Here is a 23556-nt window from a genome sequence, read left to right as displayed (position 1 = left end):
AATGATGTGCTTTGATAAATGCTGGTTTTTCACCAAAAGGCCTATCCTAAAGGAACCCACTGAGAGATCCAAATATCTGGGTTGTCTGAAAAAATAAATCAAGAAAAAATGCTTTGGCCTAACTTAAAAAAATGAAGTTTCATTTGCATATTACTTAGGCCCGTACAATAACAAAAATAAATAAAACAGTGCGTGAGATATCGCCCATTTCTCTTTCGAAGTCTTTCCGCGTCCTTTTCTAATATCTTTTCGCTCTTTTCGTTTCTGCCCCCTCTTCTTTCTCTCTGACGTGCCCTGAGATGCTGGATATAGGGGAAATAAATAAAGCGATAACATCTCTGCAGCAGAAAATGACGGATCAAGCTAAAACCACAGAACTACATAAATATTATATATAGACCCAAACAAAGCATATTGTGGTGCTATAATATAGTAAGAAAATATTCTTAATAATGAAAAAAAAAATGAAAAAAAAAAAAATGAATTAGGCTACACCAAGAAATACTAAAAATAAAAACATTTTATACCAAAGGGTCCGGGTAAATAGGTATACATTGAATAATTATAATAATTATTTAATTGTTTGTTTTTTATTTCTTTTCTTTTTTTTACATTGCTTTGTTATTTTTGCGGTTTGATTTGCTTCCCTGTGTCATCAAACGGCTGATAAGATGTAGATAGGAAAAGCCACAACCACAACATGTATCTAGTGTTGTATCTTTTATCTTATTTTGATATCAAGGTTTTGGTATCATAATGATATCCTTTATCGCAGCTTTTCGTTAAAGCTCAGGTAGCCTGCAATATTTGCTGCCAAAAGCCACAAGCATGGAGCTCTGGAGAGGTGAACTGCACTCACACCAACCAAATCCCCTGCTCGGTGATTAATGATATTTCACTAAGATTAATCATAGAAAATGAAAGATCTTGGAGGTTTTTCATTGGATAGGCGGGGGAGGCAGGGATGATGTAGAGGAGAATTAGCACCATCGAATCTTTTTAGATGCAAATATTGCGTTATCTCCGCGTTACTGCACTGTTTTTTGGTGTTTATGATTAATTATCTCCTCATGGTGAAAAATAAATCATGCGAAATTAGGATCTCTCTGCCTCCACCAGCCTTGCAGTTGATGGCAGGTTGTTGTTAATTTCTGGTCGAAATTGACACACTAATTATAGTGCGGCATAGGAACACTATAAGGCAAGATTACCTCGGCTTTTTTATTTATTATTATTATTATTTATTTATTTATTTTATCAGATACCCCCTTGTTTTTTTTTTACCAATTAAAAATCGCAAAGGCATTTCATTGCCCCGGGATGAGAAAAAAAGCATCCTCTTTCACAACATTGGCCATCACTTTTCCCCATCAGATTCATTGTGATGTATTAGATGCAATAAATTATCCCATGTAACAAAACATGGCGCGCTGAAAGGCAGATAATCTGGAGGCGCGAGATAAGGATTCATTATTCCTCATCATTATGGCTCTGCCTTCTTTCTTAATCAGACTCTCTGATCCTGCAGGATCTGGGCACGGAGCAGATAAGCGCCAGTCGTTTATAATTCTCCCCACCTTGGCCTAATATTTTCAAATCAAATCGGGAGGAAGAGGCAGCTGGAACAAAAAAAAAAAAAAAAAAAAAAAAAAAAAACAGGCTTATGGTTGTAGGGAGAGAAGCACACGGTTGGAGAATGGTAAAACAGAGAGAGAGAGAGAGAGAGAGAGAGAGAGAGAGAGCGAGAGAAAGAGAGAGAGAGAGAGAGAGAGAGAGAGAGAGAGAGAGAGAGAGAGAGAGAGAGAGGCAACATTGTGGCTATGCCCTTATTTTAATATTACATTCTGAAAAAATATATACATTTTGATGACCCCCCCCCATTTATATATATATATATATATATATATAAATTAAATATAATATATAAATTTAATATATATATAGGCTAAGAGAGAGAGAGAGAGAGAGAGAGAGAGAGAGAGAGAGAGAGAATAAACCGATGTCTCATTTCTAATTCTGCACCATTTAAATGTGATTTTTTTTATTACTATATGGTTTTGAGCACAGTATAATGGTCAGAATGGCAATAATAAAACCTTCGGGTGGCTAACGCGAATACGATCAATAGCGACTGATAAACATGCGATAAATTAATACGGTTAGCGCAAATGAACGCCGAATTGAGAGGCTGTCCAAACAACTCAACTGAGCGACACATTGGCTCAAAGTGTTTAAACAGACCACCCCGCTTTCTGCTGCTGAAAATTAATCGCTTTATAAACGTGATATCATAATCCCCTGCTCTATCTGCCGATAAGACTGAGAGAGTTATAAATACCAAAAGCATAAATAAATAAATTAGTGGAATAAACAAGCGCTGTGTGTTAGTATCAAACTCAAGGTTTACACTTGGCTGTTGTCAGCTGTGGTGTCACGCTGAGGTTCACGTCAACTATACGACATTAATCACTGATTTTCACGGCGCGAGAGGCAACTGTGTTTGTGTGACCGGTGTGTGTGTGTTTTTGTTTGTTTTTTTATTGCACTTAAAATTATGCTCACACAAAATTGCCTTTTCACACAAACCTTACGGTTTAGAAATAATATTGTGCATTTCCCTCAAAACCGACCGCAAAATGCAGGCCTTCGTTGTCGTTTTTCATTTTACGATATTTTATTTCACACACTCACGCGCTAACTAATATTTGTTTGCAAAATGGAAGATGTCGATAAGTCAGTATTTTCCCTCATTTATGCTATGCATTCAGAGATAAAAGATAATAAGAAAGGAGAGAAAATTGATTTTGAAAATTAATTGGCTCTCAAAAGAAATAGATTGAACTAATTAATTAAAAAAAAAATGTTTTATACCGCCGTTGACGTTAATCTGTGTTTATCATATTTATAATGTGTTCTAATTATCTGTGCAATATTTCTTCATTTGACTTTTTTTGTTTTATTACATCTCGCATTCATCATCGACGCATATTAAAAAAACATTTTTACATAGATATTAGGGGTGCTGTGTATTTGACTAAGCACTTTATTTAAGACTGAAACAGATTATCAAATCATTATCTTCTGGATGTGCCTTAGCCTAATTCCATTATTAAATCAAATACATAACATTTGAGGTCTTCTTCTTGCTTTGGAAACATTGAATAATTCATTTTTTTAAAGAGCCTCGTTTTGGCTCGATGTTGCTGTAAGTTTATATTGCCGTTTCAGTCAATTATCTTTAATTTACGACCTTAATTGAATTTCTTCTCCAAAGACAGATATTGGTGTGATCAGTTTACTGGCCTCAACGCAATGTGAGAGCAATTCACACACACACACACACACACACACACACACACACACACACACACACACACACACACGTCTTCTTTCTTTCTTTCTTTCTTTCTTTCTTTCTTTCTTTCTTTCTTTCTTTCTTTCTTTCTTTCTTTCTTTGTTACAGCCGTTTCACCGTCATATCTCCTTTTCTCTAATTCTCTCGCTCTCTTTGTTGCACATCATCCACCCCCCACACCCCCCCCCCCAAACCCCCCCCTAAAGAGAACAGAAAGCCATTCCGTCAATAAACGGGCGTGTTAGCCGAAACAGCTGCTTGTCATCTGCAATCTGCACATCACAAGAAAGAAAAACACTATGGTTGTATTTCGAATAGGAAGTGTAGCTGAACCGCGATTACATTGCATGTGTTCTGATTTCTGACGTTCTCAAAGGAATCAAAGACCTTCTAGGAGTTCCCACTGCAAACCTGCAACAGAGCATTCATCCATATCTACATTTTAATATTTCAATAAAGAAAACGTCAAATATAAAAGAGCGATAATAAAATACTGATGATGTGATATAGCCTAAATAATCACATCTCGATTTACCTACCAACATATGGCATGGCCACAATAAAATATTTTGTTTAGGAATTGGCTGTTATCGACACATCATGAATCTATGGTCTACATAGCAGCATCTGCTTTTAATTGCCTTAAGGAAGAATAGCTTATTGCGTTTATGCTATAGCCTACAAATCACATATTTAAGTTAGAACGACTTAATATTTCTAGTTAAATATCCGTGTTTAAGCCCGCGTGTTTTAGCGATTTCTTTCCGCGTAGCCTACTTACAATTTTAAATGGGCTAAAACACTGGAAATATACGAACAGCATCTAGGCTATGTTATTTTCAACGAATATCATATTGTATTGTTAAAAATTATTTACAAAATATAGTTTAGCTTACGCAAGAGTTTGGTGAATAAAAACAGAAATTCAAACGGTCAAACCGCTATCAGTCATCTCATGCATTATAAAGCATCAGTCTGGCATCTAACGGACTGCGTTATTACGGCTCAAGGAGAAAAGCGTCGTGCCACCGAACGCACGCGGGCGGTACCTGTTCCCTCTCCGCGGCCCCGTGCGTCCACGTCCCCCTCTCTCTCTCTCTGTGTTAAAAGGTTCGTTACGGACGCGTGTGATCGCTCCCATTCAGATTAAGTGTGTGTTTTTACTCCGCAGCCTGCACCGACCCGGAAGAGCTCGCGCTTGGTGTACAGTAAGTACGGTAAGTGTGTGTGTGTGCGCGCGCCTGAGTGAGAGAGAGAGAGAGAGAGAGACGGAGTGAGTGTGTGTGTAGGCTAGAAGAAAAAAGGAGCCTAGTTTTTTTCTCTCCTGCTGTAAATGCCATCGGCACTTCCATCTGTGTGTCACTTCACATCTGAAGCCCATCAGAAAGAAAAAAAAAACGCCTAACCACGCGTCCACCACAATTCCGCAGGTCAGTAAATATTCGGATTCATATTTTACGTCGATTATTTGAACTAATTCTAGCTGTTTTACAATTAGCCTAGCTCCCAAAAACTGTCGAATACATTGATTTGCTACCATAGCGTTATGCATGCCAGTTCTTCTGATGCTTTGTCCCTCCATTTCATGTTTTTGGTGCAGATACATATTTGGTTTGCGGTTGTCTCTGTTTAATATATATATATATATATATATATATATATATATATATATATATATATATATATATATATATATATATATATATATTCATCGACACTCATGCATGTTTTTGTTCTGTATGAGGGTGGCACAGTCATTTAACAATTTCAGACGTGTAGATGACAACTCTCATGAGCTTATTCATTTCACCCGACACATATATAGGCTATGCGTTTCACTAGCACCCACGTCCACTTTCCGACAATTGGGGTGGGATTTTATGGACGCCCTTGTATTTTAAGAGTCATTTTCCCGCCTACCGTCCTCTAGATGAAGGATTTTAATGATCTATTACCACCTGAGTGTGAGCAAGTATGCTTCCCTTAACCCGTGAAATTGATCTGATTAGCCCCGCAATGGGTCATAAAGAGAAGTGGATTTGCTGAAACTGCGCTTCCAGTGTGAGTGTGTGTAGAGAGAGAGAGAGAGAGAGAGAGAGAGAGAGAGGGAGAGAGAGTCAGAAAGAGAGAGGATGCATATGTGTTGCTGGATTGAAGAGCATTGAAAACAGAAAGAATAGGACGCGACATTAAGGCACATCATAGGCCGTCTTTCATGGGCGCAAGCTCGTTTGGTTTGTATTTGCATGTAGAGAGCAGCGGCTTCCATTGATTTGGAGCTGAATGCGCGTAAAACAGCTGTTTCTCCCTGATAGCACGAGACCGGCCACTCCATTCAGCCGCACAGTGAAATGATCTGAAACCATGTCCTCAAATCAGCACTCGACCGAAAGGAAGAGATGCACTTTTTGTTTGAACGACAATATTCCTGCGATGCGCCTCTTTGTTTATGAAGTTGTTACATGCGACATCCCAAAAAGAGCACCAGTGGAGATCAAATAAATACATTAGGCCTAAAGCAGCCGAACACAGGGTGATGTTACACGAGCAGACGGATTTATATTTCGAAGGCTAATATATCGGAGATGGATTAATAAGAACGAATAACCAATGGAGACTAAATAACGAATATTTTTGAAAAATGAATTGTTTGGCCTGTTGCAGATGTGTCGGGTTTTGCTATCATCATCAGCACCGACTGAAAACCTTTTAGTCTTTAGATGTTTCTCTCTTTCAGCGATGAGTTATCAAAAACAAAACCTGCACTCGAGGCTCTAGCGTTTTTCCCCTCACCTTTTTGTCAGTTGTTCTTAGAAATAAGTCAAACTCTCATTATGAAGCAACTATCAGAATTTCACGTCCTCGAGTGGGTTCTAAGAATTTGCTGTATAACCTACATAGGCCACCATCACACAGCATACGAATTCAGAAAGTTCGTTCTTGAAAAGACGAAGTACATGAATTACAATCCGCTCAAGTCTGCCTTAATGTTCAGTTGCCATTTATCCGTTATTATTATTATTATTTAGCTATACATTATTATGTTATGTTTATTTATTTATTTTAAATAATTGTTGTTTTATAACATTAGCCTACTGGTATTACTATAAATACAAACGCAATTTTTTTTTTTTTTTTAAAATTGCGTTTTGCAGTTAAGCTCCTTTGTGATTTTCCACAGATGGTAACTGAGAGGAGAAACGTTTTGTTGCTTAAAAATAAATGTGACGAACAAGCCCTTAAGTGCGTGAATATTGCAAGTGTAGCGCTCATGTTTCGCTATTGAACCCCCCTCCCCTGTCTTTATCATTCGGTAGCTGGGGTGAAGTGTGTGTCCTCTGGTTCACCTCGATCTGTTTGGACAGCTTTACCTGGGCAGTCTAGGGCGACCCTTTCATCAAATCTCCTCACATCTTCAACTGCTCACAGACGTCATGGAGGCTTGCATTAAAATCTCATTCATCCCCATACAACCTGTATTATATATAGGCCTATATATATATATATATATATATATATATATATATATATATATATATATATATATATATATATATATAGAGAGAGAGAGAGAGAGAGAGAGAGAGAGAGAGAGAGAGAGAGTTATATATATATATATATATATTATATAGTTATATATATATATATATATATATATATATATAGTTATATATAGTTATATATATAGTGTATGTGTGTGTGTGTGTGTGTGTGTGTGTGTGTGTGTGATCTACATATATGAGAAATGAGAAAATCAGTCAAGTTGAAGATAACCATCGAACTCGCCTCCACGATCAACCAAAAATGAAAGCGGATGCGAACGCAGCTGTTTTGATTATGTTTATTATGTAATTTAATTGTATATATATATATTTTTTAAACGATAACAACTATGCTGCTACTACTAACACTAATAATAAAAGTAGTTGCAGTTGCATGTTTGTTTTTATTATTATTAGGCTATTGTGCACCATGTTGTTTTTGATGGCATCTGGCATGACTAGCTTTCGGATTTTACTATCTACACGCCCGTTCGAAAACACACTTCGCCAAAATTATTACAAAAAGGTTTTATGTGTTTATAAATGGTGCTCGATAAAAACAAAGCGTCTTATCAGCGCACATCTTCTAACCCTTGTTATAGGATAGACTAAAATAAAACGGCCGGGTCTTAAGTTCTCACCCACAGTGAAAAGTGTGATGCCTCCTGATTTTAATCTGCCTTGCCTGACATAATCATTCACAAATTATCTACCCAATCTTCAACCTGACCCAGTATCGCTGTCTACCACCGATTTACAGTGCCGTCAATGAATCAGCCTGGTGGCCCGAGCTAAAAAAGAATGGGTCTGATTTAAAATCCTCCCACCCCATATAGACATATATATATATATATATATATGTGTGTGTGTGTGTGTGTGTGTGTGTGTGTGTTTCTCACATCTTTCTAATTATCTAGGCCTATATGATTATATACTATGCCTATATAATATATAGCCTATGTGTCGAATTATTTTATTTAGCCTTTATTTTATTTTTCTGCTTTCTTTTTTCCTTGTGTAACACATTAGAGCTGTAGGCCTAAAATGGGATTGTAGTCCATATTTTGTTTTGACAGCCCGAAGTGTGATAAATTACAACATTTTCTTGTGAGGGCGCCTCAAATACTTCCCAAACTGTGTCTGTAGTGTTCGGAACGGCTTCCATCCTTGTCCCGCGCACTAAGCTTAAGACGTTCAGTCAAGAAACAAAACACATAATCAGGATTTCACTTTTTACCGTCGCGCGATGTCTTCAAGTACCTCTAATGTACGCTCGCGCGCGGGATAATAGCTCGCGCGGATCATTGCTCGCGTCCGCTGACAGCTCGACAATGACAGTGAGCCAGTGCAACACTTTCCATCCAACTTCGGTCTTTACTAGCGAAAGAAGAGGCTTTCCTCTTCGTACGGGAGGGAGAGAAAATACACATTTCCTGAATCAGCATTTTCAACCATTTCTCTTAAAATATGTTGAGATTTATTTATTTTTTTAAGATGAGGGAAGCTTCGTCGCGCGAAGGAATTGAAATGATTGTTAGGCTATTGTTATAGCCTGTTTATTAGCCTATATAAATATATTTTTCAGTTGAAATCACATTCGTTGAGTAGCAGGGGAATTTATCGTTTTCTGGACACCTATGAATAGCTATCGCGAGATAAACATCATATTTTAACTCCAATGCGTAGAGTCTATATTTCCTGCCTGTTTACTGACGTCACGTCCAGCAGCGTCGACAGGGCTGGCCATCATCTGCGCATTTCAAACCATCAAACGAGCAGCCCAATTATATTTAGTCAATCTGTGGGGACGGGACGGCCAAACCGGAGCATTACAGACAAAATATCACCCTAAGGGCCAAGCCCCCTTATTACAGTACAATAATAGCGAATAATCTACCTGACACTGCTCCCTAATGTGGTGATAAATACGTTCCCATTACATATTAAGGTTAAAGTTTTAATGTATTTGCATCGCAACATGTCATGGCACCTTGAATTAATAATGATGTTGATGTCGTTCACGGAATAGCCTAAAGAACACAGACTTCAGCAGCCGGGGAAAGCCCGTGTTTTAAAGTGCGGGAAGAGAGAAAGGGACTATGTCGCAGTCAGGGTTTGAGAGCCTGTTTTGAACATGCATAGGGAACCATTAGAAAAACGTGCTTGTCACCGCGAGAGGACGCACTGTCACAATTTAAAAGAGAATACACTCCACACAAGCTGCCACTGATAACACACACACACACACACACACACACACACACACACACACAGTCGTGTAGACCTGAAAGACAGCAACCCACAGAACAACGATGGTTCCCTTTAGGACTATGTTGATAGTTCCGTATTTATATGTTTATTTATATAGCCTATGTATTTTACTGTGCAGCTAATAAATACTTCCCAAAAAAATCTGTTTAAAAAATCATTTTGGGAGAGATTGAGAAGACACATTTATGTTTCTTTTTCAGACCCTGGCATGGTCCTGATTTAAATTCTTTACTTTTATCCTACAAAAAATATTATTATATGTACAGTACACTTTTGGTACCAATATGTAGGCTATCTTTTAGATAGGTTACTAACATGGACTCTTTGGATACAAAGGTGTGCCTTTTGAATAAACGCCCCTGTGACAGCTTTTGTACCTTTTTTGAGAGAGAGTTGCTACTTTATGAAGCAATTTTTATTAATGTTTTTTAAAACCAAGCCTAAATATTTATTTCATAGCCTGCTTGTGTTTTTTAAATATTGTGTAGGCCTACACGTTCAGACGGTCCACACACACACACACACACAAAAGAAACACCATTCTGTATATGAATGGAAGCAGAATTGGGCGCAGCTCCTGGTCATCTTTCCCTGGCCCACTTTATTCAATTAGTCCAGGCTGTTGGGCCCCGCCCCTGCTGATGACACCACAGACCCTCCTTAAGTTGCGTCGCGCCACAGCTGTCTGCGAGCATTGAGCTGACTGGCGCCATCCTGAAAGAATGCCTTCACTGTAAAAAAACACAGAGAGAGCAGTGCATTCAGAGACAGAGGGAGTGAGCACTAGAGAGAGAGAGAGAGAGAGAGAGAGAGAGAGAGAGAGAGATAGAGGGAGGGATGGAAATAGAGTAAGAGGGAAGAGGGTTACTACTGCGCATAAACACAGATTTGATCAAACTTGTGTTCAGTCATAAGGCAGAAAACTTATCCAGATCGACCCGGCTCGGCCTGAAAGCGTCAAGCTCACTTGTTGAGTCTACGCAGCGCAACTGAAATACTTGGCGGAACTTGACGCGCGCGTTTGGATGCGTACGCGGACTTATGACCAACAATAGTAGCATTTAAATTCGTTTGACTTTCAGAACGCGCGTTTATTGAACGGACGGATCCGGTTTTATACGAGCTTCTGACAATTTGCCAATGACAGAAAGAACACAAGCGAACGGACGGACTTTGTAAAAAACAAATTGTCTTGTTCAATTTCAGGTGATCGGAAGTTCAAAATATTCGAACCAGTGGATTAAACAAAGGAGGAGTTTGGACTTTTTTTTGAACTCTCGTGTTGTGTGTATCGGTGATTGTATGAACGTTTGCTGAGAAAAAAAGAGAGAAAACGATGGAAGTAAGTCCGGAGCAACCCCGATGGATGACCCATCATCACCCGGTCATTAACGGCCAGCATCCCGAGTCACACCACCCGGGACTGGGACACTCCTACATGGACCCGTCGCAGTATCAACTTGCGGAAGATGTGGATGTATTGTTTAATATCGACGGACAGAGCAACCACCCGTACTACGGGAACTCGGTTCGGGCCGTGCAGAGGTATCCACCGCCACCTCACAGTAAGTAGACGAAACCAGTCCTAATTCTATAACCACATTATTCATCTATGTTCTAACTGAATTAATAATATGTAACAGGAAAGAAACTATTCTTAGGACTGTACTAAAAAAATTGAACAGTGTCAGAGTAGTTTACGTGTGGCTTACCTGAAGTGGTGTGTCACTGGTTTCACATCTTTCTAGTATTCTATGGTTATTTAACTTTTTAGGTCAATTGTGTAATATTAAATAATGCAATGCATTCCTTTCATTTTAGAAAGCCTTCAATTTAATTAACGCGTTTTTTATTCGAAAACACGTTATAAGCTGAAATATATTTGATTGGTAAAAAGATGTTATGATACATATTATGGTGAAAATATTTATATTAGCACTAGCTGGGGATTTAATTGAATGATTTTCAGAAGTCTCTAAATTATGAAGCGCATTTTTTCCCTGTTGTATGTACTTGACTTTTTTAGTGCGGAAGAAAAAATGGCTTTATTTTATTGACATGACTTCCTGAGCGGAATGGGGCAAAAAGCGTGATCTTGTTTCTCGTTTGAATCGCCCCATCTCGAAACACATCAAAACTCTTCAAATCCGCACATCCTCAGTAGATACTGGGTGGGTGAGATATCGAAACTCGTGAGGGCTGTTAATTGGGACCCTTTGCCCCATCAAAAGCCTCTCAGAGTAATGTAGGCCTTTACGTGCAGTTTCACAGTGTTACTCATTAAGACAAGTTGCACTAGTTCTTTCATGCATTAAAAGGCCGTTGCTAAAAGGGTTTCGGCGCCTTTAAATAACAGATGCTCGTAAAAATATATATCAATCAAAATGTAGCGCTGTGTTGTAAAAATAGGCTATTTATCTTGACCCTGTTTTGTGTGTTCATATATATATATATATATAGCCTATATATAATGGTTCTGATGTTATTTCGTGGCTTCCTAATGTGCAGAATCCCCACCTCGTCCTGTCCTAACAGCAGGCTTGTCTTTTGTTTCCGCAGGTAGTCAGGTGTGTCGCCCATCGTTGCTGCACGGCTCTCTTCCTTGGCTCGATGGAAGTAAACCTATCGGCTCTCACCACAGTACCTCCCCCTGGAACCTCGGGCCTTTCCCCAAAACTTCCATACACCACAGTTCCCCTGGGCCTCTGTCCGTCTACCCTCCAGCCTCTTCCTCCTCGCTGTCCGCTGGCCACCCGAGCCCACACCTCTTCACCTTTCCCCCCACTCCACCCAAAGATGTGTCCCCTGACCCCTCAATTTCCACGTCAGGCTCGGGCTCATCCATACGGCAGGAGGACAAAGAGTGCATTAAGTACCAGGTGTCTCTGGCCGAAAGCATGAAGCTGGATTCGGCTCATAGTCGGAGCATGGCCTCTATCGGAGCGGGCGCGTCCTCCGCGCACCATCCCATCGCCACTTACCCTTCCTATGTGTCCGATTACGGGCCGGGGCTCTTCCCACCAAGTAGCCTGATAGGTGGGTCCTCTTCTAGTTATGGTTCCAAAACGAGACCAAAAACAAGGTCCTGTTCAGGTAGGCGTGCGCTTTACTACCCTTTGATTTTTACTAACATAATCATAGTCAGATCATTCAGCAGTTGAGCTCTATTATTGTGCACTTGCCATTCTTTTCGTTTTCCACAAAAACGGCCTCCCAGGTTATCCAATTCCCAGACTATTGATTTGGTTCAGCTCTTTTTTTTTTTGGTCTGTGCCAAGGCTTGGCTATCGAATTTGGGCACAGTCCACATCCCTTGTTCAAAGAATGGCTCCACTCCTTAAACCTGACGTGATTTATGATGTCACATCGAGATAAGGCTATAGAATAAGGCAACATATTTATATTTTCAAATAAATATAATGATAAATAAATCTAATTTTGGGGGGAATTTATATTATTAATTTGAGCTAGTTTATAATCCCGTTCGCTTGATTCATTTATGATGCAATAATCTCATCTTTTTGTTGTGGTATCATTTTAAAATTGGCTAACCAAGGCGCAATAGACGTTCTCTTTTATAGAAATTATAGATTTGTTAACACGTCTGCTGCCTTACATAATTTCATCATTATATTCCGCTTTGGAGAATATTATATCTAATGTCGTTTAGCTACAAAGCGGAATTAGCCTCCCTGATTTATTAAACGTCGCTCAGTATGCAGATGAGTCTACACGTTTAAAGCGGAGCGCGAGGGTTTTCCGGATGTAGATGTGTGTGTGTGTGTGTGTGTGTGTGTGTGTTTTCTCTCTCATCTCTTGCTCCTCTTGTGCCTCGCAGTGCACGGCCCCATCTCTCTCGCGTTTATATGTTTAAGCTAATCCAATTATTTTCAGACTGCTGCACGCGACAGTTGCATTGTTTACTTTGCGCAGAAACTTTGATAGAGTCCGGATGCGCCGCGGATCGCTCGGAATAACGAATGAGCTGGCGCAATGCGCGGCCGACATGCACAGACAGAGTGTTATCCAAACACACAGAGAAAATCATTTCTAAAGGTCAACCAGCTTTCTGAATGCGATTAGCGAACGGCCCATTTTTTTTTCTAAATAATAGTCTATTCATAGCGATAGATTTTATGATAAAGATAGAAAATATCTATTCACCCCATTTATCATTTATTTAACTTGTGAGTTTTACATATTAGATAGCCTACAGATTATTGATAGCCTATTTAAATTGGTTGCTGTTTTATTGTATAGGCAGACCTACATTTGGAATGAATATTTTGCACAGAAAGCGCAGCATATAATTCCTCTAAAGTTCTAGTATTGTTCTTTTTAGGTTTTGGTTTTGAAACTAAACACGTAGGGTAAAGTCTACTACACAGATGCATCAGAACGCTCCGTTATTGCGTGCGTCTCTATCTGTGGTAATGTGCTCGAGAGCTTTTGTGGGTTTGGGGCAGTTTGTAGAGCAAAAGAGTCTCGCGCCACAAATGAGAGCAGTAATGCTGCTGGGTTAAGGGGGGTGAGGGGGTTGGGGGCTGCACGACGAGGTTGTTTTTCGTTTCAGCGGAGCGACCGGAGGCGTGGGTCACTGAACATGTGAGGCGCGCGCCCTTCACCTGTCAGTCAAACGGAAAGAATGCCAATCAAACGCTACTGTGTTTTAATTACGTAAAGAGAGCAGGTTACACAATGAGTTAATTAGACCGACGCTTTCACTTACTGTTACCCAATCCATTTAACATGATTTCAGCCATAAAGCCTAAAATCAACTTTAACATATCAGAATGATTAATCCAAGTTTAATGTTTTTTTTTAATTATTATTATTTTTATTATCATTATTATTTTTACAGTGTAGTCACGTGGTTTAATAATGAACCGGGAGGTTGTTTCTGTGGAAATTGAGTCTTTATTCAGCTACATTATATTTGCGATTCCCTCTTCTAATGAATGATGCAGTATTTCCAACGCATCGTTGTTTAGAGCATGATACGTTTGATAAAACCCCCTGAAGAACACATTTTCACAGCATTGCCTACTTAGAACCGCTAAGTTATTTGTAGAAAAGTTATTTGTAGATCTTATCAGATGATGTCATATTTGACAATTGAGAAGTTAAGCTCATATTATGATGTCATATTAGACAATGTTTTTATTTGGTAATGCATTAATAATAGTAACAACAACAACAACAATCATTTGTTATTAATGCATTCCATATTCATTTTTTTTATCCATGCGAATTTTTAGAATGTGTATTTTTGATAATGCCTTTTTATATCTATATCTATATTTATAAATATTGACTTATGAATTGTTATGTGTGCATACTTGTATAATATTAATACGATTATTAGTCATTATTTTGTTGATGTGATAAATGTTGATATTTAATATTGTGTTTTGTTTGAACAAATCAAAGCGACTGGCCACTGGTGTTTTTTTTAGTGTGCTCACCAATGGCCTAAGATTGTGTAGTTGTGATTGTGCATGGAAGTGTGTTTCAGTGGTTCTAAAAAATCAGTTGTGCATGCGTGTGTGTGTCTCTGTTGGCAGAGGGTAGAGAATGTGTTAACTGCGGGGCCACCTCGACTCCTCTGTGGCGGAGGGATGGCACCGGTCACTATTTGTGTAACGCCTGCGGACTATACCACAAGATGAACGGACAGAACCGACCCCTCATCAAGCCCAAGCGGAGGCTGGTATGTTTCTCTATAGCACTGTATTAATGACACTTCTGTCTTTCTCTTTCTCTACCCAGGAAGAAGTGTTAGCTGCAAGAAATTGACTCGCCAAGCGCAGGTCTCGTTTTTTTTAGATTAAGCAATAGCAGTTATTATTATTATTATTAGCAATAATTTTTAAGTTATTTTTTTCTGTTTCAGTTTTTATTTATTTATTATTTATTCATTTTTATTTATTTTCCCCCGCTCGACAAAAAAAAAAAAAAAAATCCCGGATAATTTTATTTTATCGCAAATATTGCTGACACCGTGTCTACTAGTCAGCATAACGAAATTCGTCACGGAGAGACTTCAAAGTGTTGTGAAACGAGCGCTTATCTCAAATGAGTATACGCGTGGGAGGCGATCAGCTCGAACAGGTCAAATATGTCTGCAGAAATTAGGTTCAATTCTGACAATGCGCCATTCATCAGGGACACTGTTTCACAGGGATTTAATAAACGAGAGAGAGGAACACTGTGTTTTCAATGGCCTGGCATATATTCGGGCTTTGGATAGAGTCGAAGCTCTTGAGGCGCAGAGAAATAGTCCGAGCGCTGCTATTTTGGCATTGGCCTTCTCTCTCCCTCTCTAATGTGAAAAGCCGACTTCCCAGGAAAAGACTGGCGGATATCTGAGCGCAGCTGATAAAACTCCTCGAACAACAGCGCTCGCTCCCGCAGTCTAAACATACGGGCGAGAACGCGCAGACAGGAGTCACGACTTCAGATTGATCTTCACTGAGCCAAACAACCTACTCTAGAAAATAATAGTATGAAGAAGAATAACACAGGAATAAAGAATTGCCTTTAAAGTACAAATGTTACCTAATTTATTTGAATTTAATTCATTTGGCAATACAATTTAGCTGTCATTTTTCACCGCACAAACGAGAAAAATAAACAAACAATAAAAACCAGCAAATCATAATAGGACACAAACATGACGCTTCGACTATGTCAATCAATCTTACGCCTTTAAATTGAATTCAACGACGCGTTAATGAATAATTTGTCATTACTTCAGCATTTCTGTATATTAACCCTAAACGCAGCATGATTTTTCTTTCTACAGTCCATTTTTAAAACATATTGCTGATCCCTACAAATTCATTGCATTTCTTTTTGAATCTCCCACCCCCCCATTGTTTTTTTTTTTTTTTTTTTTTTTTTTACTTATGATAATTGATTATGTCAGTAACTGCTCATAATTAATAATTCTAACTGCTTTTAATCAATGCATGTTAATTTAGAGCAAGCTATTTTAGTGCAGCACATTGATGTGAATAAAGATGGCTAATATCTAACTTGAAGGTTGATGTTTAAACGTGGATCCATTTCATGCAGAGCCGCTGTTTCTCCATCATTTAACGGGAAAATGTCATCAGCTTTTAATGGGCACTATTTAAACCAGCGCTTTCATGTCCTTTGTAAATATTTAGGTTTGAGAGGGCATGTGTGCAAGGCACTATTTTTACCCGAGAGTTTAAGGCACCAGTGTTATGGAGAACTCTTTTCCTCTCACATAGTTCTGCATCGCTTAAAAAACATTTGCAAGCTCAGGAAACAGAAGGGTTGGGGGCCATTAGCACTGTAGGAATGTAATCATCATCTTTAGTTATTATATTATGAGTGTAATAACTGTGATTCTTTTTCTTTCTGTGTGTCCATCAGTCGGCTGCCAGACGAGCAGGGACCTCATGCGCAAACTGTCAAACGACCACGACGACACTGTGGCGGAGAAATGCAAACGGCGATCCCGTCTGCAATGCCTGCGGCCTCTATTACAAATTACACAATGTAAGCTCCATAGCTGTCTTACACTTATCTAGTAAGATATTTTCTATCTTCTTTTTGCATGATGGCACCTTTCATGTCATGCCATTTCTTTCTTTCTGTCTTTCTGCTTTCTTTCTTTCTTTCTTTCTTTCTTTCTTTCTTTCTTTCTTTCTTTCTTTCTTTCTTTCTTTCTTTCTTTCTTTCTTTCTTTCTTTCTTTCTTTCTTTTACAACATTCACAACATTGTGAGAAGTGAAACTAATTACTCAAAAATGACTACAAATTTATATTAATGGACCATTATAATAATCCATCACACCCGTTTCATTTTTATCTTCCCAACGAAAAAGTTCCGATTTGTTGCGGGTTTTTTTTCAAGGCCTGTCTGATTGATTATAATGATCTACACTGTAAAAAAATTTGCTGTAGTTTTGCAGCTGTTTGCCAGTAACTTACTGTAGATTTAAATTTATGTTATTTACTGGCAACAGTTTGTTCAAAGCTAAATGAACATTAAACATTAACAAGTCTTTGTCTTTAAAGAATAAAATTATAAAATAACAATGTAATGCAAAGCATTCTGGGAACCAGAAATCTTCATCAACCTTTTTCTGTTTTTTTTTCCTTCAGATTTTGGTTCCCAGAATGCTTTGCATGAGGATGTTATTTTAGTTTTATTCTGTAAAGATAAAGACTTGTTAATGTTTAATGTTCATTTAATTTTGAACAAATTGTTGCCAGTAAATAACATCAATTTAAATCTACAGTAAGTTACTGGCAAGTAGCTGCCAGTAATACTGTAATTTCTACAGATTTTTCTAACAGTGTATAAGTTATGACAACGTATGTTTTAACATTGCTTTAACTCATCAAATTAAGCTAAAAAATGTTCAAGTTATACAAGATTCAACTCATCTTTTTAAGTCAGTTTAATGTAATTTAAGTTGAAATTACTTAAACTTCCAAGTTAATTGTACTTAAAAATTTAAGGCAGAAATGTTTTTCAAAGTGATGATTTCCGATCCCCTGGGACAACTTAACCCGTTCTAAAACGTTTTTTTTTAAACATTCCCCAATGGTTGCAAGACGTTCGAGTCAATTATCCACTGAGATTTGTTTTGTTCTTCCTCATATTATTATTTATTTTAAACTGCTAGTACTGTTGTACTATTGAATTACACTTCAGTTGGTGGTATTTCTATGTTAAACATATGCCGGGGAACATTTTCATTCTACCTAATCAGCTCTGGTATCCTGTATCATCACACTTTGAGGCCCCACGGTCCTGTTACACTCCCCTACTAGTCACGCAAGCGCAACCTTTTAAATCATTTTGCCATGTTGGTTTTGACTGTTTTGTAAGAACTCGGGGGAAAAAAAAAATCCCCTAAACTTGACCTAGGTTATCAGAGAAACGAATAACACGTATTATCGTTCGAAACAACCAAGAGTTTGGATAATTGGAAAATTAGTTTGTTTTGGTACGTCCCATTTTCTGTTAAGGTCGGCCTGCTTTGAATCAAATTCCAGATTTTGCATGCTAAATTAAGCTCTCTCCAGAGTGTACTTCACTAACTCGCATGTTTGCATTATCACTACCACTCCCATTTCTCATTGAGCCGACAGGGATTTGTCATAAGAACTGATTTGTGATTGTATTTGTATGTCTGTCAGTTTGGGGTTAGACTTCTGGCCCGTTTCTTTCTCAGTTTTTTGATGTGTTCATTATAAGCCCAAAAAAGTTTAACTGAACAACATATAAGAGTGTTTCTAATAGCCGACAGCTATAAGCATGTGTTTTCTGTGATGCCCAATGGAGATGTTTCAAATTAACAGTTTCGCTTTGGGGTGTGAGTTCTCACAAACACACACTGGCACTCACATTTACACTAGTGGTTGGCCAATATGGGATTTCCGATAACAGGCGTCAGTGCAGATATGTAAAGTACAGTGTGTATTTTTTATATATAATTCAGTTCGTTGTTAGCAAATGAGTGCATTTCTACAAATTTAGAAATTGCTGAAATGAATGATAAGATTCAACACTGTAATAAAAAAGTTGCTGCCTTAATTTTTTTTTAAGTACAATCAACTTGAATGTTTGTCATTTCAACTTAAGTTACCTTAAACTGACTTAAAAAGATGAGTTGAATCTTATATAACTTATAAAATAAGTTTAATGTTGCTTAACTTGTTTTGATGAGTTAAAGCAATGTGAAAACATGTTGTCATAATTTATTGATAATCATTTTTTTACAGTGGTTATTTAAAACATTTACACTCACATTTTCACATTCACATTTTTGTGGGTTTTATCAGTCTTTCATAAATCAAAATGGTGAAATAACAGTAGAAAGCTCACAGTTTAAGCCTTACAGTCTCAAAAACAATCAGACGCATTAACATACTTCTTAGTATCACTTAATAGCTCTTGCGCAAAGCATCTAGAGTGTTTTAAGACAGAGAGAGAGAGAGAGAAACGGTCCAATTATGGGGTGAAAGTAGCAGGCTTTGGCAGACGGATGTGGCAGTGCTACTGCGCTTGAACCCGGCTGGCCAGAGTCTGGGGTTTCTCTCTTTGGCAAGACTGGCACCGGCCATGCCTGGCGTCAGGGAACCAGAGGCTAAATCCAGCCTAGTCCTATGACCCGACATACACACTTGTATGTACAGACACGCTCACTCGAACAAAGAAACCGATATATCTGTCTTATAATGAAACTCTATTACATACCATCAGAACATGCTTGGACTCAATAAAGAATTAAAGGGTCTCACTATGAGTGTGTAAAGTGACCCTCATTGTTTGACCAAATCCTAATCCCAGAAACCGTGACTTAAAGAGGTGTCAGCTTTCAACTTGCCCGTAAGAAGGAGAAATTGTAAATGAGATCTGTTTAATATCTCAATTGTTTCTCCAAGACAGCAATTACAGAGATTAGATGGAGAGAATATGGCTTTTGCTTAAGGGGATAAGTCACCCAAAAAATGAATATTCTATCATTATTTACTCGTTCCAAACCTGTATGAATTTATTTTTTCTGTGGACCACAAATGAAAGAATGTTTCAACTGTATTTGTCCATGCATTGGGTCCCAAACAACATTGGACTCCTTTGACTTTCATTGTATGTACATAAAAAAGACATTTTTCACATTATCTTCTTTTTGAAGTATTCTTCACAGAGGAAAGAAAGTCAAACAGGCTTGAAAAGACACAAGGTCGACTCCTCAGATGTTTCTTACTATGTCTCAAACTGTGCTCCGATTTGCCAAGATACACATCAAAAGTCAGAAATTTCATTATGAGATCATTATTCCAAGACCAAATTATCTGAGCTATCCACATTAATTTGACCATATATCAACAGCTGCCTCCTTTGTGTCTATTTTATTTCTCATTGGGAATTTTTAGGAGAAACATCTGAGATTAAGTTAATACCTAAAAGAAACATAACTGGATTTAGTCTTCTAAAATATACAGAAAAGGACTGATCTCTTAGCAATAATGTGTTCCTCTGGATGTGGTATGAAAATCAAAATAATGTCTTATGCAAGCGGGACGGTCCCGTGGCCATTACTAAAAGTCTGCCGTCTCTCTCCTCGCAGATCAACCGACCGCTCACCATGAAGAAGGAGGGCATCCAGACCCGGAACAGGAAGATGTCCAGCAAGTCCAAGAAGAGCAAAAAGTCCCATGATAGCATGGATGATTTCTCCAAAAGCTTAATGGAAAAGAACAGTTCCTTCAGCCCGGCCGCCCTGTCGCGTCACATGAGCTCGTTCCCTCCCTTCTCGCACTCCGGCCACATGTTGACCACGCCCACCCCCATGCACCCCTCTTCCAGCTTGCCCTTCGCCCCCCACCACCCCTCCAGTATGGTGACGGCGATGGGCTAGAGCACCCTGCTACCTCCGACCGCCCAATCTCCTGACGGTGGACGTCTCAAAGCACCGTTAACCTTGAAGCCTGTCACCCGCCGCAACCCTCCGACCTTGAACCAGCTCTCTCACGTGCACCGTCTGAGCTATGAGCCCCCCCCCCAAGACCCCTTCTCCACTTCGGTATGCCCCGCTTAAAACGGTAACCCCCCCCCCCACCCCGCATTATGAGGGAGAGACAGTGAGAGTGAAAGAGAAAAGACAATGACTTTCTTCATCGCCCCTCCAATCACGAAACCCTCGCGCTGATGTCAACCTTCATTTGTGTACAAATGCCATCTTTCCTGTGGGCATCAAGGCACAACCATTACGAGACTTTAAACTAAACTTCTCTAATTCCCCAAACCTTTTCCTTTTCTTCTTCTACGCATCTGCTATTCTGTCCCCCCCCCTTTCCCTCCCAGTGAGACATGAGGAATCGAGCTGTGAATGACAACAGGAGATGAACTCTGCATATATTTGTAAAAAAAAAAAAATGTCTGAAATACATTTAATGAAGACTTTTTAAAGAGCAAAATGAGAAAAATGCGAGGACAGGAAATGCCCGTGGGCAGCTAATGATAAGAAGGGTACGAGTTAAACCTGGAAGATGGAACGGCGTGGCGACGTGGCCCACGATTTCTATCCGAATGATGAAAAATGTAGGAGATGAGAAGTAGGGAGAAGAAAAGTAGAAAGGAAAATGGTGTGTAATGCATTAAAACTTGTAGTCAGGTCTGTTTCACAGACTTCCAGCTACTCTTCTGGATGTGTTATAGGTCTTGGGCAATTGGTTTGTGTTCACACAGACACACACACAGACACACACAAACACACGCACACACACGCACACACATATACACATGAAAGACTTCTTTGGGCCCAGGTTATATGCATTGTGAAAAAAGTTCCTGTATTTGTTATTTGTATGTATAATTCAGAGTACCAAAAATACGAAAGAAACAAAGATGTAGAATTATTTCTTTATGTAATGCAGACTGAATGGTTGTACAAATTTAATAATCACTAGTGTAAAAAAAGACTTGCTTTTTGTTGCGTAATTTTTTTTTCCTCTTTGAAAATAATAAACTAGTTTAATCTCTGTTGACATCACACGAGAACGCAACGGTGAACGCTTTTGTGCGTGTTTTTGCATACGACTTTGGTGTGAATGCGAGAGTGAGCTTTTGTGGGTATGTCACTGCATATGTGTGATATCTGACACATGGCTTTTTGCTAGCCACAAGGACACCTCTAGATTTACCCAGAATGCTGCTGGCCGCACACCAACAGGAAGCCTAGAAATAAACAGAGATGTTGTGAGGGACTCTACTCCACACAGCCTAAAACTCTTCACGCTACCAGTTTGACTTTGACATTCCATCAACACTGCTGTTAGCATGCTAGTCACATCAGAAATGCTTTTTTAACATGTCAAGACAAAAATAAGTGTATTTGCAGTCAGGAGACTGAAATTCATCTTTCCGTCCAGTTTATGTTGAAAATCAAACCGGTTTACATTTTGAAGGAATTCAAGCTTCAAGTCTGTATTAACAACTTGACAATAACAAATTCGATCCATGATTTATCTTGGTGAATACATCATACACATATACAGTATGTGTAAAAAATGTAAGCTAAAAGTAAATTGCCTCTTCACTTCACAAAAAATCGTCAAAAACAATGCATTCCGGTGGGAATACTTGATCTCAAGTCAACCAATGACATTGCAAAAGGAATGAGGCAATTCAGTGACGATTATGGCAATGAAATTTATATTTGCAGAGAGAGAGAGAGAGAGAGAGAGAGAGAGAGAGAGAGAGAGAGAGAGAGAGAGAGAGAGAGAGAGAGAGAGAGAAGTCACTGATCTTTAGTTTTAGAGTTGTAAGAGAGCCAAGTAAAACATGGTTAACAGAAGCAAAGCCTTATGGGTAGAGTAGTGTGAAAGGTACCACAGCAGAAAAAAACCCTCAGCCTGTGGCTGCTACTATACACAGTAGGTTGAAGAGAAAAGAAACTAATAAGGCTGCAAGAAGTGGTTTTGTGGTGAGATGAGGCCTAAGTTGGCATCTCATGGGTAAGTTGTCAATGCAGTTTGGATCTTGACCAGGTTGAATGTCACTGAAAAAAAAAGGAACATGCAAAACAATAACAAGAAATAAATGTAACACCACAAGTCAGAACAGTTTGGTGGGGGATAGATTGCACATTGCATGCTCAATAAATATTTAAAACTGGCCTGAAAATCAATGAGACAACGCATGAGCATTAAAAATGTTCAAAAGCAGGCGTTACATGAAGAGGAAATCTTTTTTTTTCTCAGCTGCCTTTGATCAGTGGCTCATTGTGGGTTTGCAGGGTCACTGCTTACTGTTCCATTGTAGCTAGCCATGGTCTTCACCCCATTAGTTTTTATGGGTCGTAGAGAAAGGACCTGCCCTAAAGGTTTTTGTTTGATTATAAAGCGTTCACTTTGTAGAAGAACTGTTAACTTAAAAAACTATATGTAATGTGAACAATACATATGTTTGATAGTGCTCTACCTTTAATAGCTTTACCATGTAATGCTAAGCTCGCTAAGTTCAAAGAAACATTCATCATTAACCAAAGCAAATTCTTATTAAGAATTACTCACAACAATGACCGAAATATTTCATCATGGTTAAGATGTCGAATCCTGCAGGCAAGTAAATGTAGAAAACAAACATTAGTAATACACAAGGTTTGTTTACAATTAGCGTCATGCTAAATTTTACACAGGGCAGTTAGGGACTACATTGTGCGATTCATTTGCATGTTTCTTTTTCTTAACAGAGTGAATATAGAAGAGCTACAAATATTTTGTTTAGCTGTTGTGGTTTCGTACATTTGCATGCTGCCTGTGCTGATGGCACATTAGCATGCTAAGAAACTTTCTCTGTTAAGTCCTAAAAAGAGGAACTAACCCCAGACCACAGGG

At 38.7% G+C, this 23556-nt stretch overlaps 1 protein-coding gene across 3 annotated transcripts; it reads left to right on the top strand.

Annotated features, from left to right (window-relative positions):
* The first annotated feature begins 9857 nt into the window (after window positions 1-9857).
* Window positions 9858-21722, top strand: gata3 (GATA binding protein 3). 3 transcript variants are annotated; one of them, XM_081363329.1, is made up of 5 exons: window positions 9858-10733; window positions 11728-12204; window positions 14733-14878; window positions 16573-16698; window positions 20286-21722. In XM_081363329.1, the coding sequence occupies exons 1-5, from the start codon at window positions 10505-10507 to the stop codon at window positions 20574-20576; spliced, it is 1269 nt and encodes a 422-aa protein (XP_081219455.1). In that variant the 5' UTR covers window positions 9858-10504; the 3' UTR covers window positions 20577-21722. The 3 variants fall into 3 exon arrangements, with proteins under 3 accessions (XP_081219455.1, XP_081219454.1, XP_081219456.1); XM_081363328.1 differs by having other exon boundaries at window positions 11728-12261; XM_081363330.1 differs by lacking the exon at window positions 14733-14878 and adding an exon at window positions 14938-14978 and having other exon boundaries at window positions 10019-10733.
* The last annotated feature ends 1834 nt before the right edge of the window (window positions 21723-23556 follow it).

Source organism: Scardinius erythrophthalmus, assembly GCF_964197995.2.
Source record: "Scardinius erythrophthalmus genome assembly, chromosome: 4".
Taxonomy (NCBI): Eukaryota; Metazoa; Chordata; class Actinopteri; order Cypriniformes; family Leuciscidae; genus Scardinius; species Scardinius erythrophthalmus.
The sequence above is the reverse complement of the archived record's forward strand: the minus strand, read 5'-3'. Positions and strand labels throughout refer to the sequence as shown.